Genomic DNA, 15,761 nt, shown 5'->3' on the forward strand with positions numbered 1-15,761 from the left:
ACTTAAAGACTGCTGTAAAGGACCTGGGTAGCTCAGTAAGTAAAGATACTGACTACCACACCTGTTGCAAGTTCGAATCCAGGGTGTGCTGAGTGACTCCAGTCAGGTCTCCTAAGCAACCAAATGGCCCAGTTGCTAGGGTGGGTAGAGTCACGTTGGGTTAACCTCCTCGTGGTCACTATAATGTGGTTCTTACTCTCGGTGGGGCGTGTGATGAGTTGTGCGTGGATGCCATGGAGAATAGCGTGAAGCCTCCACACGCGCTAGGTCTCCGCGGTAACGCGCTCAACAAGCCACGTGTTAAGATGCGCGGATTGACGGCCTCAGAAGTGTAGGCAACTGAGATTCGTCCTCCACCACCTGGATTGAGGCGAGTCACTACACCACCACGAGGACTTAGAGCGCATTGGGAATTGGGCATACCAAATTGGGGAGAAAAGGGGAGAAAATCCACAAAAAAAAAAAAAAAAAAAACAAAAATGCTGTAGCTCAATTATAACTGCGCATGTACATGTACTGAGTTATTACATTTAGATGAAAGATTATGAAAATGATTTCTTTCCTTCAGAATAACGTGCACAATAAGACCAGGTACACTGTGCAATTTAATGACAGCAAAACAAATGTGCACAACTTTGTTAAAATTAAACACTTAATTTGATATAATATGTACTCTAAAATCACTACAGAAATGTTTCTTATTCATTGATAAAGCTGATGATCAATTTAGGAATAGATACCTGATTCTGATGCTGATCTCAAATCAGCCAAAAAATTTGCATGGACAAAATATTGCTCTTTCACTGATTGAAATTTTTATGTTGTCTTAATCTTGTCTTTCATCTTGTTGTCAATATGGTAGCAATCAGAACTGTTTTATGAATTTTAAAAAACAAGCATGTGCATTACATTTGAATGAGTTGCTGGTATCTGGTACTTTTATTAGGCAAAGCAGAGATGCAAACATGTGCCATTTGAGATTTACATTTACTGTGGAACAAAATCAAGCAATGCCAAGCTTTAACGTACACAGTAACCTTTCCTCCATTTCAATCTAATAGCAGTGTAAGACACAATGTAGCAATAATTTAAGCCATATAAAGAGATTATATAATGCAAAAGATCTTTACGTGAGCAGATAAGCAAATATTTGTAAATATAATATACATATTTACATACATAAATCAGGACAACAGACAACCACATTAAAAGGATTATGATTTTGGGGTCACTACGTTCCTGGTGTCAACAGCTATACTAGTACTCTGGTACTAAAGTCAACATGAAACTCCATTTACAACCCATATTACTTACGTAATCTCATGTATTTCTGATTGAACTGTTGGCTTCTCTTGATTCTATTCATCAGGTTTTGATTGGATTGTGAAGAGCTGTTGCCAAATGACAGATCACAGGTCAGGGATCATCCGAAAAGTAGTCATTTCAGAGGCAGAGCAAGTTATTGCATTTTGATCAAAGATTACGATCAAACGTATTATTATTTGGAAGATTATCAGGAACATGCATTAATAACGTTAGTGGGGTCCATTTTAATTTCATGTTGACTTAAAACATCTCCTTTTCCACACACATTTCTTCTAATGGTCCCTACAGTGTTTCTTGGCTTAAAATACATTGTTTCTGTTACAAGATTTGGCCCTAATTTATTGGGTAGGACAATTTAATCAAACAGACAATAATTGAGAACATGGAGTTGGTGGTTCACTGCATAATGTGAATGCAAATCTAACCAGCACTGTGTTTTTGGCTGCTTTGACAATCTAAAAATACATGTGTGCATTAGGCTGAGATCTCATGATAGTGGAGATGCTAGTGCATGCAGCTGCAGAACAGTTCAAAAGGTGTAGCATCGTTGATCCTTTGTTCCTCTGCAGGCATCAAAGCAGCACTCACACCTGCCCAACAAAGCAAGAGCTTCTGCAATTTTGCATCCTCACAGCTGAAAAAGGCATGTTAGCGAGCACAAGCTACGGCAAACAACATCATGACAACCGCTGTGTGAGAAAATGAAACTCAGAAAGATAGCGCTCAGATTTAAAGCAGCTTGTACTGGAATCTAACAACCAGGCACAGCTAGACATTGATAACACCAGAAAAAGATCCTCTTCATCAACAGATTATCTGCTGTTGTCAGCAGAATTCCTGCATGAGATGTATAGCTCAGAATATGTATGAAAATTGACATGCTATTATAATATCAGTGGAAAGCAATGCTTTACAGTATATAGCTGGATGTCTTGATCTCAAGATACTGCACTGTAATCAGTCACCACCTAAATAAAGCTAGGTTTCAGTCACAGAAAGCAACCAGTTTTTTATATATTTAAACAAAGCTAGAGTAAAACAAACAAAAAAAACTAGTTTTTCGGAAGAAAATGTTATTGGTGCTTGCCCATGCAAAACTCCACGATTCTAGCATGTTTTGGGTGGTTGCTGTATCATTTCTTGGTGGTTGCTTACTGACCAAGTCGAAAGAGCCTTTTCCCATGTCTCTACAATGCACTACAACTGTTTAGTGATACTCTTTTAGTACAGTCAATGTCAGGCACATGTCCAGACGACGTGCACAGACGCAGATTGAATAGAAATTTGTGCATGTCTAAAAAAGCTAGGCTGCACGTTGACAGTCAGCGTGTACTGTGCTGATGATGAAATTTGCATCATGCGCACTGCGCATAAGATGTAACGACACACGGAAAACTGAAATATAAAACCGAAGTAAACGAGGGATGAGTCAAAATACTTTTTTGTTGTAATCAACATTATGCCACAAATGCTGTTAATTGATCTTAACTTGTATTGAACCCGGACTATTCCTTTAAGAATGTCCAGTAGCAATAGTGATAAAAAAAATATATATGTATACCCCTAAATGTATTGAACGTGGCCTCTTTTTGGCAAAGGCAGTGATACTCAAAAACATGCTAATAATACACTCAGTATTTAATAGAGGATTATGGTGACATAATGGGAAGTAGCTATGTTAGTACAGTGTCATTTTTGTCTTCCTCTCTGTGATATATATGCCATGACCCTTTGGACAGACAAATCCGACACTTTACATTGTTGCCTTCGTAGTCCAGTAATATGCAACAACAGGTACAAACCCTTCCTTGTCATCGCTCTGGCTTTCGTGTTAACAATAACTTGCAGTATCCTTGATGGATGACTGACAAATCGTTGCCAAGGGCATCAGCTGGTCTAGTTTTCCTAAACAAACCTGCTGGGTCCAGGAATGCTGGAGTTTATGGGTGAATTCCTTCGGGGATGGTTTCTAGCCAGCTGGTCGGAACTGTCTCTCGGATTTCATGTAAAAGTAATAAGAGAAAACAGTACCTAAACACAAAGACAATATTACTGCTCTCAAAGGACAGAATGTACAGAATATCTGCTGCTGAATATGTCCATTATTTATAACTACTGTATTCCCATTGCTCAGCTGGTAGGTGGTTGTGGGTTCGATTCCCAGCAAACACATATACTGATAAATAGTATACCTTGAAAACTTCTATGATTTTTCCATACATTAGCCTTTATCCAAGGGCGTCCATCACCAGGTTGGTTGACTGGACCTCACATCACGACAATCCCTGAAACGTAAATCTTTACTCCTCTCTCGTCCACTGTGCTACTATGACATTGAAAGTGTTTGCAGTCCTTACTAAGCTAGGTTGTTACTAGAATAGAAGTTGGGGGACTCACTCTTGGAAGCGCTTCGCGAAGAACCATTGGACATGAGATCTATGGAAAATCGATTTTGGTTCTCCTGAAGTTCTCCTTCGCCAATTGGCATCACTGTGGAAATGGTGGTATCCATCTGGCTGGTGCGGTAAATACTGGCCTGCGTCTGTAGATAGCGAGTTGACTTGAGCTCCAGACCTTCATATGAGCCTTCATGGATGCAAGGACACCAGAAGAATGCCTGTTGGAATCCAGCTCGAAACCTACAAGAGGTAGAGTAAGACCAGATAGATGAGTATTACCCCTAAGAGTGTTAATGTATCCGAAATGTCAACCTAACCTGTTTTGGCTCATAAACTTTGACAGAGTAGCAGTTTAAAGAACTGGGACATTTCTAGAATGTAAAAGTTGTCCATTAGAGCCATTTGAGCTCTTACCTGTCATTGAGAAGACAATAGATGATGGGATTGTACATGGTGGAGCTCATGGCAAGCCACATAATTCCCAAGTACACCTGCTGGATGTAGCGTTCTTCAAACAAGTGGGGAAGAAACTGGTGCACCAGGAAATAGACATGGTAGGGCAGCCAGCAAACAGCGAAGGTGCATACGACAACAATCATCATCTTCACCACCTGTGGAAAGGGAAAATCGAAGGAGCCAAAGTAAGTTGTATATCTGGAGAAGCTGCTTTCTTAGAGATCTAGAGCCACAACATCCCTGCTTAAAAGACCATCATGAATTTCTGTGCTGGTCCAAGTTGTTTTATGCTGGTTAGTGCTGGTCTAGTTCATGGACCAGAGGCGACACACTGTTCAGCAACAAAACTTAACTGGTGAAGCTGATAAGTAGGGATGCACCATTATGAAAATTGTTGGTCGATACCGATATAAAAAAAAAAAAAACCACAGGCCGATACCGATATTTTGTCACTTACATTATTTTGTCATCAGATCACTTTTTTAGTTTGAAATTATGCTTTAAAAAATCTACAAAGAGGTACAAAAGATTTTTCACTGTTCTAACAATAAATAATTTCAATTTAACATGGATTGGATCTGTTGAACACAAGACAGGTCTTTGGTTTTTCATATCGCCGTTTTCTTGCTTTTAACCGATATGCCTATGGTTTTAATTTGGTCAATAATTGGCTGATAAATATCGGCAGCTGATACATCGCTGCATTCCTACTGATAAGTGTTGGGTCTAATACTTTTGAATCGTAATCTGGTACTGATTACAAATTACACAACTAATATTGTAATCAGTAAAGTAATCTTTTCAATTACAAATTTTTGGTCATCTAAAAGAATTTGATGAATAAGTTTTGATGAAAATCTAGTTTTAAGTTTTTTAAGTACCACTTTACGCTCCTTTACACACTTTTATTAAGCATTGTAAACATCAGCTCAAACAACAGTTTGTTATTTGTAATTAATCTGATCACATGTAGTCCATAGCTACGCAACACTGGTGATGATGATGCTGGGTGACCAAGGAAGTTTTGCTGATTAATCTAGGTAACAAGCCTGGTGGGTACAGCATCCAAAACATACTGATTACCAGCCATGCTGGTCTTTTAAACAAGGCTGTTGTATTGACAAATTAGAGACATTTGTGCTTTTAACACCTAAAGATGACGACAACCTTTCGTTTGGCCGTTAGCTGCTCTCGATAGTGTTCTGAAGAGTCCCCAGGAATCTCACTGGCCCAGAGAGTGCATCCCACCACCAGGTAAGCACAGCCCATGACTAGCAAAGGCAGAAAGTAGATAAGCACTACCACACAGATGTAATACCTGTGAGACAGCATGAGAGAGGAAGAGACAGAGGACAACCAGAGAGAATGAGTAATGTTAACGGAGAGGCAGTTTAAGGAATGTTCCGGGTTAATACTAGTTAATCTCAGTTGACAGCATTTGTGGCATAATGTTGATTATTTCTAAAAATAATTAAAACTCATACCTTGTTTATTTAAGAAAAGCAAATATTGCAATTATAGCAAGGCACTTAATATGGAAGTGAATGGAGCCACATGTTTACACTGTTTAAAAAGTGTAGCCACAAGACGGAAACATTATACGTGTTAAAAGGATTTTAGTGTGACAAAATCAGGAATTTACCATCATTACAGTAAAGCAGATTACAGGGTTTACCAGCATTACATCGTCATGACAACAAAGTTGTAATATTGGATATACCTTTACACAAATAAGGTTAGTAAACAATCTAATCACACTAAAATAATGTTAACATGTAGTGCCCTATTTTAAGAGTGCTAGCGCTAAGTGCAGCACTATGCCATAAGTCACAAGCGCAAAGTCAATGGGCATGGCCATGAAGTCTTGGTATTTTTGTGCAACCATGTGCTAGGTCTAGGCGTAAGGCACTAATCAGGTCAAGTACAATTTAATTCTGATGTGTTTATTCAGTTATTGCAGCGTCTGCATCCTGTTATATAGTCCATTCCCTCAAGCACCAACAATATAAACAAAGACAGCACATTCATAAGATGTTGGTAGTGTAAATGGACTGTATGCAATGAATTATAAGAATAGAAATATAGACTTACATTATTTAGTGCATTAACTGCGTCTTTGTTAAACGGGACACGCTCCTTTTATACGCATCGAAAATGTGGTTCAGGATATGGATGTAGGCTTCATTAAATTATAGAGAATGTAAGTATTATTAATAATTATTTTCTACTGACACACATATCATGGCTAGTATTAACAGAGATTGTATCAGAATGCACTTCACTTCTACGGGTTAATTTGATTTTAAATATTTGTTATTCATTTATTAACAAAATGAAATAAAAAATATTTCTAAATTCAAATTACACTTCAAACGAAACAAAAATATAATCAAAATAAGTGAAGGTCAAAAGAATAATACCAAATACAAACATTTTACTCACATTATTTTCTTTCACTGGCCCCTTTTCAGAGACTTAAAAATCACTCTACAACAACAGGTGGAAAAATACCAATACAAATTATATTATAAATACAACTGTAAATATAATAATAATAATAATAATAATAATAATAACTGAAAAAGAAACCATGACATATAGATGGTTTAACACAAATCTCATAAATGTTTTTTTTTATATATTTATTTTTTTGAGTTTGTACATTAACTTTATTACCACCTGCTTGTGGAATCTCCAAACTGAAAATGCAGAAACTGAATTTAGACTTTGCACTGAAAACAGATGTGGTATTGAAACGTCTTAGCGCAATGACCTATTTCACAGGAAGATAGCAAATTGCGCTTTGTGCCACTTCATTACCATACAATACATCCACAGTTTGCGCACATACACCCACAGTTAGTGCAAATATTCCCACCCACACCCACTTGCATTTTGCGCTGGCACAAAAATTGCACTTAGAATTAGCACTCTCACGAACTTGGATAAGATGTAATGCATGGTTGTAGCATGTAGCGCTGCACTTTGCGTGCTTACGAAAATAGAGCCCATATAATGTTACTGGTGGCTATACTTTTCATAATGGTATAACTTGTACTGAACCCAGAACATTCCTTTAAAGAAAAAGAAAAGTTAATAGGTATCTAGGAGTGCTGAAAAATTGAAAGAAAACTAAAGCTTGATGTCACCAAGGCATATTTTGAGTACTTCATTGCACATCACTCAAAAGAGCACTCAGACGTCACACGTCAACACGGCTGAGTCCCGTGTGTTTTCTCACATTTGATGGCACTTAAAAATAAATGCTGGAAAACTTTTGATTCGTGAACTGTGAATGCTCAGAGGATGCAGGCGCTGCGGCAATGCCTCTTCTCCTTCGAAGCACTATACAATTCAACATGCTAATTAGCTCGAGCCTTATCTGGAAAGCCACTTGCCTCACAGGAGAGGTATAGAGAGAAAAAATATTAGCAGACCTTCCACACATTATGAAAAACGTTATGAATCCCTGTCCCACTAGACCAGTGGTTCAAAACCTTTTTTGGATGAACGACCTCCTAGGTCATTCCCTGACTTCAGGCCGCCCCCACCCCTCCCCCAATTATGTGACAATTTGAAAGCTGGACAGTGTTAGCAAAAAAAAAAAAAAAAAAAAAAACATAAAACACTCAATATTTGTGTTATTTGCTTAATTTGCATGATGCAAATTTGATGCATTACAGAATTTTACAGTTTTGTTATTTAATAATATTTTTCAGCAGGTTTACGCATTATGAATGTGAGAACAAACCTTGCATTTCTTGAATGCAAGAAGATGGAGTGATATATAATCTGGGGCCTACAAAATAAAAATTTTGAGGACAAACAAAAAATGAAAGTGACATTATTTTTATTATATTTCAAAAATAATTGAAATGATCAATAATATTGCATACTTTGTCCCACTGAAATGCTCATTCTACAGTACGGCATTGATTTTGAGTTGGATGCAGATGAAAATTTACTGATATTAACAACAGTAAGGTTATCTATGATATCTATGAAACATTAACACCTAATTTATGTGGCTAATTTATTCTGACAGTTGTAACTCTCCTTTCATCAGGTTTTTATTGATTCAAATTCAGTCATTTCTTGGAATGTCTGAAGGCTAACATTATAATATAATAATGTAATAATTTCTTTCATTAAAAAATTTTTTTTTCACCTATTTCTTTTTTAGGATTTATGCATTTCTATTTCATCTTTAAAAAATGTACTGCATTTTGCCCTTATGAAAATGTATCTTTCTTCTTCTTCTTCTTCTTCTTATTTTTATTATATAGTTTTAACAGTGGTATTTGTAATAAGACCATAGTAAGCACATGGAAGCATGGATGTTCACTACCATGGTTAGATGTAACATGATTTCTATAAAACAAACTATGGCATTTTGGTAATTATTAACAGTAGGTCTACCCTAAACACATTTAAAAACAATTAATACAAAATATGAACATTTATAAGAATGAATTATATTCCCTCACTCCCCTAATGTAGCCTATTACAATGGAGCTGAAGTGATATGACCATTTTTAATATGTATCTGTTTCTGCTTAAAGTATATTTAGTGTTACTATAGTAAATTCAAGGGTGGTGATGTGCGAAAAGACTTGTAATTTGTGCATGTCACAGTGTTTTCTCTTGTTAATCTTGTCAACATTTAGAATTTTGGGCCGTTTAATGTGGTTTTAAACTAGTTTCATAGAGGTTTGCACCAGAGAATTCTGTGCCGAATGCAAGTGGTTTCCGCATCCCGCGGTACAAATGCGTACCAACCTGTATAATGGAAAACTTGTATATTCCAAGTCTAAATAAACGTGTTAATGCAAGGAGGAACTTGACGATATATTTGATTAATATGACTGATAAACTCCCCCCTTTTGTGACCTAACGCCCCCCTCTCAACTAATTTGCTCTCAGCACCCCCTGGCATCCTTTGAACGCCCCCGTTGGGAACCCCTGCGCTAGACTTTCCAGAAAAAGGAACATGCAAATGTCTCCTTTTTTCTTGTTGTTGCTGTTGTTTTGTTTGTTTTTTCAATTTACACAATTAGTAAATGTGTGTGGGCAAAATCCCAATGTCACATGTTTGTTAGGATGAGCCAAAGTACACAGTTGTGGGGCTTTACTGCTACCTTTTCAAGCTTCCCAAACTATCACAGTGGTAAAGAGGTAATTGAACATTGTCCAGTTGATTAATTTCGAAAATGCTTCTTGCCTGTTGTGGTATGAAACAAGGAGATTATCGTACTAAAGTGGTGGGTGATTTTTGTGAAAACAAAAGCCTGCAGTGCGCTGGCCAAAGCTTTGTGGATTACGGTGGCTAGACGCAAAACAGTTTAACAATATGTGAGTGCGTATTTGAATCTCTCTCTTCCTTCCTTGTTGTCTCTCACTAAATATCTCTCATCACACACATAAGCCATTTAAATAGGGTCTATTAATCAATGCTGCTTATCTCAAACAGCAGAATGTTACCAAGATTTGCTCCCTCAGAGACTATCTTTACCTTTAAAGGAAGTTCGGCAGACAAAGTTTGAGAAATGACCTCAAGAACTGTCTTTGGGTGAGGTCAGTGGGTGAGGGCAGAGAGATGGAAGGTTAAGTCATTTTAAGGAGGTAGACATGTTCTCCTCATTGGAGTGACAGGCTAAACCTCCAGGAAGATTGGCTGTATGGGTGGGTGAACGGCTAAGCTGTTATGGAAATAACCGTACATCATCGACACCTGACACTTACACAGCTATTGCAGGCGACTGGCGAGATACTGGAGTATCGGATTGAAGCAAGGTAGCAATTAGCAAAGAAAATGAAGATACAGTGAGGGTGTGTGAAGATCAATCAAAACTCATTTAGTAGCTTATAAATATATGATTAAGATGCAGGACAGTAGTTTAAAAATTCATACAGAAAACACCACACGCCTTGAGTACCTGTCCTACCAAATACCGGTGTGACTGCACCATGCGGTGTTGCTTCATTTGTTTTCTTGCCACATTGTTAGAATTCTCATTGTTGTGCTGTTGCTGTTTCACTTGAATTTACTGAGGGCAAAGCTGACAATTTTCAAGGAGACAGACACAAGTGCCACACTGCACCAGTTTCAAAGTTTGATGCCTTTGCCTATAGGCGCAAATGTCAGTGCCAGGGAAAAGTGGAGAAGGAGAACATGCAGATCTCTTAAAGCAGAATCTTTGAGAAGTACCCAAAGAGGAATTTTAATTATACAGTAATGTTATTCTAAATGCTAATTATTCTAAATTAATGAAATGTTTGTCTTTTTAGACTTTCAACAAAATGTAATAACTTGCTCCGCATCGGAGACGACTTTCTTTTCAGATGACGTCTCAAATGTCTTTCAACCACTGCCCTCCAGCAACCTGGCTCTATTCTGGTATGTAATGGTCTTTTTTACAATTCAATACATTTTCAATTGATAAAATCAATTCTCACCCTACATTTTTTCCTCAGTGAATGTCCTGTTTTACTCTGGGGTGATTCTCATAAAACCTGTCCTGAAAAATGTCCTCATCCTATTTTACTTCAAGATCAAAATAAAAAATAAGATTTTACATTTTGCATATAGAAAATGAAGACTGTAGCCTTTAGGGCCATTAAGATTTTTTACATTGTGACATTACTTCATGACAATTTTTCATGGCTCATTTTATTGCCCCAGTTCTCGTTAATGCAATGCGGAAAAAAGATATTCTCATTATGGCAACTTCAAAAAATTATATATTATTTAAATTATAATGTATTTTTACATCATAGTTTATCCCTTTTGTTACTGCCCTCTCATTTTCTCTGATTTTAATTAAGAAATACTGTAAAAATGACTGTTTTACAGTAACGAGAATCATCATTGGAAAAAAAGGGAATAGTAAAAGTAAAATTTGGGGGTAAAGTGTGTTGAAGTGTCCCGAAAATCACAATGCAAAAATGTTTAATGTTCCTACATCTAGGGGCCTGGGTAGCTCAACAAGTAAAGACACTGACTACCACACCTGGAGTTGCAAGTTCGAATCCAGGGCATGCTGAGTGACTCCAGTCAGGCTTCCTAAGCAACCAATTGGCACTGTTGCTAGGGTGGTTAGAGTCACGTTGAGTTAACCTCCTTGTGGACGCTATAATGCGGTTCTCGCTTTGGGTGGGGTGTGTGATGAGTTGTGTGTGGATGCCGCAGAGAATAGCATGAGGCTCCACATGCGCTACGTCTCCACGGTAACAAGCTCAACATGCCACGTGATAAGATGCGCGGTCTCAGATGCGGAGGCAACTGAGATTTGTCACTACACCACCACGAGGACCTAGAGCGCACTGGGAATTGGGTATTCTAAACTGGGGAGAAAAAGGGAGAAAAAAATAAAAATAAAAAACCTACATCTAGACTTAATTTTCTTTATGTAAAATATAATTTCAATTTATTTATTTATTGTATTGATTTGGGGCTAAATATGACCAGGACAGTATCTTGGCAAGTTTCGAGAGAATCACTCTATGAAACAAACCTGATCTCACAGTGAAATCGGAAAAAGTAGGTTGAATTTTCTTTGGCTAAAATCAGTGTGCTTACAGAAATTGGAAACACTGCCCCCAGTGGCCGAAGCGGTAACTGTTGTTGGGCGTATGGGCAAGTGTGAACTCCATTTTCTGCAAGTAGGTATAGCTGCAGGCCAGAGACCTCCAAATGGGGGGCGGAATCTCCAAAAGAGTGTGGGGTAATCCCAGAAGGGTGTGGGGTTACTCCAAAAGAGGGTTGTGCCAACTCCAAAAGGGGGCATCACTTCCACTAATGGTTAAGTTTAGGGAAAGGGTTAGGTTAGGGACTCCCTATATCTTTGCTGGCAGTTTGGAGCTCCCGCCCCTTTTTGGAGCTCTGCCTGCAGCTACATTGTTCTCATTTTCTAGGTGAAATGACCACAGAGGGGCGCCAAAAGTGAGTTGTGAAGCAAGTGGTTTTCAGCTGTACAGGATGTGATACTGTGAAAAGGAATGCATGTTTTATAAACCGTACCCCCAAACCCCACACCCAAATCTAACCATCAGTGCAGTAAAAATGTAATGTTAGGGTGAAAAATGCAACCTATGAATCGTACTCGTCACTGATTATGTGAACGAGTTTACTTCCTGGTTTCAACACTGCTGATGCAAAGCGCTTTTGGTCGCGCCACAAGGGAAGGCAAATACGTTTGAGCCGATTCAAAAATGTCTGATGGGAGATGGCGCTTGTCGGTGAGTCGGCTTTATGTGGCTGATGCGAGGGTACTGAAACTGTCAGAAACAACATGCCGACTTCCTGTTTGATCATGTTGAACACATCAGATTACATCAGTTTTATTTAGTACAATTAATTAAATGGATGACGCTTTATTTAATTAACATTAAAATGTTAAATGTTAAAATTTCATTTTAACATTTTCATAAAAATTTCATTAACATGAAATAAAATGGTTAAGTTGATTTTAGAGGTTATTCAAAGTTGATCTCAATGCTTCTTTATACTTCATAGAAGAGTCTAATTTGCTGTGGGGGATACTTTTGATTTTTCACTTTATAGACACATCAGAGAACGAGTTTCACCGTGCAGACTCAACAGCACGCACTTACATCTTTTGAAAATCCCACACACTGTATTCTGGCCAATTGATGTAGCAGACGACACGTCCTGGCAGCTGAGCGGTACTGGAAAAGTAGTATTGAGGGAAAGCCAGGAGCAGTGCCAGGGCCCAGATCACCCCCACCACCAGCTTGGTCTCCGTGGACGTCAGACGCTGCTGGAGTGGGTGGATAATAGCCATGTACCTGCAGGGGCAGTTCAACAAAGGCAATGACCTGCTATTTATGCAAATGCAAAGGAGCATCGTCCACTTGAATTGAATTAGCCCTAAATTATTTGCATGGTCCAGTTGATTTGGTTTGGAGAATTCAGAGGAATGACTAGTACAGATGTTTTTTTTTTTTAGTGGGTGGGTCTATCCTGAAACTTAGGGATCTCACAGCAATGACTAATGAGAAAAAAGGAGATCACTTTTAATGGAAAATATTACTATATATACTGTATATATAGAGATCTATATACAGTATATGCAGTTTCTCTACAAATGTAAATGACTGCATCAACTCCAACCCCTCCCTTACAAAATATACTGTGGCAGTACCATGATGATATCAAAGTGATGGTACAGGAACTATTTAGCAGAGACGGGCCACTTCTATTTAAATGAACGGGAGAAATTGGAACGCCCAACCAAGACGCTCTAGCAACCAATGGTCAACGGATGTAGAAAGGAAGTTCCTCCTTACAGTTAAAAGATCCAATCCCCTTTTAGATACAGACATCACCTGTCAATCAACTCGCTAACTCGCATATGCATTAGCTATACAAGCCGGGAAAATTGCGTTTTAGCGTAATATGAGGTAAAGAAGCACAATTTATGATTCCAATATTATCACATTTTATTGCTGATTTGAAATATGTTCTTTAATCGTAATCTTGACCAACAAGATTTCAGTGTTCCCCCATTCAAGTAGATAGGAGCTGCACTGGCATAACTGGGAATAGTCTTCCAAGAGCATTCCAAAGATGGCCGACATTGGACTGACTTGCTAGAAAAACTTTGGATGGTATCAGATGGGAATGCAATGGTACTTTGATACATCTGTTGTATTGAAAGAACACCACATTCACGTACCATGATATTCCAATGGTACTCTAAGGTACTTCAAATAATACCATGGTATATGTCCAGATAGCCATGATATTACCATGGTACAATGTAAACATAAAAATATGATAATGCCACATTTTCCGTGGTACCATGGTAATTGCATGGCACTCCGAAGTATTTCAAAAAACAGAAAATAACTCAGAAATGCACCAAGTAGATTTATTTTATTATTATTACCATTGTAAACATCGGAATTAATCAGTTTAACCTTTCTATTTGTGTATGACTGAAAATGTGGTTAGTTTTCTCAGATATCAGGTACATTTTAATCCTCTTCTTTAGTCAAATTTGATGTGTTTTTGAGTATTTAATAATATTTGTAGAAACAATTCACATTACCTCCAACATAAATTCACAGTATGCCCACCTCTTCAGACACCTCTACACCACTGGGTGCATATATACTGTATATAAATAAATATACAATTCAAGTGGACGATTTATATATATATATGCAATCCAGCCTATGCTTTGTATTCCTTCATTTAGATTCCTTCACAAGACATACTGCAAGAACATGCATCACCCTCTTAAAGTGCATTAAGATAATATTACATTTGTATCTCACCTGTCCAAGGCTATTGCTGTCATGGAATAAATACTTGCGAAGACAGCTGCTATTGGAAAGAAGTTGTGAAATCGACAGTAAACCAGCCCGAAGTACCACTCGTTGTGCACCGCATACACAAAGTTAATAACGGTGTTGAAAGCCGACATTGACGCCTCAGCGAACGCGAGATTCACCAGAAAGTAGTTGGTCACAGTTCTCATGCGCTTGTGCGCCAAAATGATCCAAATGACAGTGATATTTCCAACAACTGACACCAGAACTATACAACAATACGCGATTGCCCATAAAACAATCTGCCACACCGGCTGAACGAATTGGTTTGAGAACACGTCCGTGTCATTCACAAATGAACCGTTTGTCCCGTTGCCGCTCGAGTTTTCCGAAGTGGCATAAAGAGGATCCATTATAAATAAATATTCACAGAAAAATAACTTTCCCCAAACAGTTTTGTTTGATTAAGGCTTGGATGGGAAAATAGGTCCAAATGTGCAAAAAATAAATAAATAAAATAAAATTAAATAAATCTCAATGTTCATGCGACAGGATCTTTAGGAGTGACATGAGCCAATGCATCAGGATAAACTGCAGGCTGAATCCCGAGCGCGTACTTCGCGCGCCTCACCTCGTGCGGAACGCGCACACGCGCACCTGCCAAAAAAATGATGAGAAGGGGCTTAACACCGCGTGCTGCATCTTTCCATTCACTCGCATCCTCCACACTTATGGGGCGGTTCAGACCGAACGCGCCCTTGCGCAAAAAAACCAGACGAAGTGGACGAGACTAACTGGAAGTTCTTTTTAACTTGATACGGCGACTGTTTATAAATAATAATAATAATAATAATAATAATAATAATAAAAAAAAAAACAGCGAGACCTCCGTCTACGCATGTTTACATAGAAATAACTAAAAAACGCGTTCGGTGTGAACGGCCCCTATCAATGTTGCTTTGACTTGCTAACAACATCTGAGAACATAAAGCCGAAAAATACCAAACTTACCAACTTAAACGTAGTCCTTACAAAAATATTACACAATATTAAAGGGATAGTTCACCCAAAAAAAGGGAAATGATCTCATCATTTACTCACCCTCATGCCATCGCATGACTTTGTTTATTCTGTTGAACATAAACGTTTTTTTTTTTTTTTTGCATCCATACAATGCAAGTGAATGGCGGTGGCCAGAACTTTGAAGTTCCAAAAATCACATAAAGTTAGCAAAAAAGTAATCCACATGACTCCAGTAGTTTAATACATATGTGTTATGAAGCG

The 15,761-nt window shown here is 38.1% G+C and overlaps 1 protein-coding gene across 1 annotated transcript; it reads right to left on the reverse strand.

Moving 5' to 3' along the window:
• Positions 1-3,682: 3,682 nt before the first annotated feature.
• Positions 3,683-14,890, reverse strand: LOC127433624 (substance-P receptor-like). Its single transcript, XM_051685667.1, has 5 exons — positions 14,484-14,890; positions 12,795-12,989; positions 5,349-5,499; positions 4,140-4,336; positions 3,683-3,965 (listed from the first exon to the last, which is right to left on the reverse strand). The coding sequence occupies exons 1-5, from the start codon at positions 14,888-14,890 to the stop codon at positions 3,683-3,685; spliced, it is 1,233 nt and encodes a 410-aa protein (XP_051541627.1).
• Positions 14,891-15,761: the final 871 nt, after the last annotated feature.

This window comes from Myxocyprinus asiaticus, chromosome 43 (assembly GCF_019703515.2).
Source record: "Myxocyprinus asiaticus isolate MX2 ecotype Aquarium Trade chromosome 43, UBuf_Myxa_2, whole genome shotgun sequence".
NCBI classification, from domain to species: Eukaryota; Metazoa; Chordata; class Actinopteri; order Cypriniformes; family Catostomidae; genus Myxocyprinus; species Myxocyprinus asiaticus.

Bases quoted from the DNA above. Each gene is read 5' to 3' on its own strand.
- LOC127433624 (XM_051685667.1), bottom strand. From the start codon at position 14,890: ATGGATCCTCTTTATGCCACTTCGGAAAACTCGAGCGGCAACGGGACA. The intron at 12,990-14,483 runs GTGAGATACAAA...CTGCCCCTGCAG, and splicing joins ACAGCAATAGCCTTGGACAG to GTACATGGCTATTATCCACC. The intron at 3,966-4,139 runs GTAAGAGCTCAA...TACCTCTTGTAG, and splicing joins TATTGTCTTCTCAATGACAG to GTTTCGAGCTGGATTCCAAC.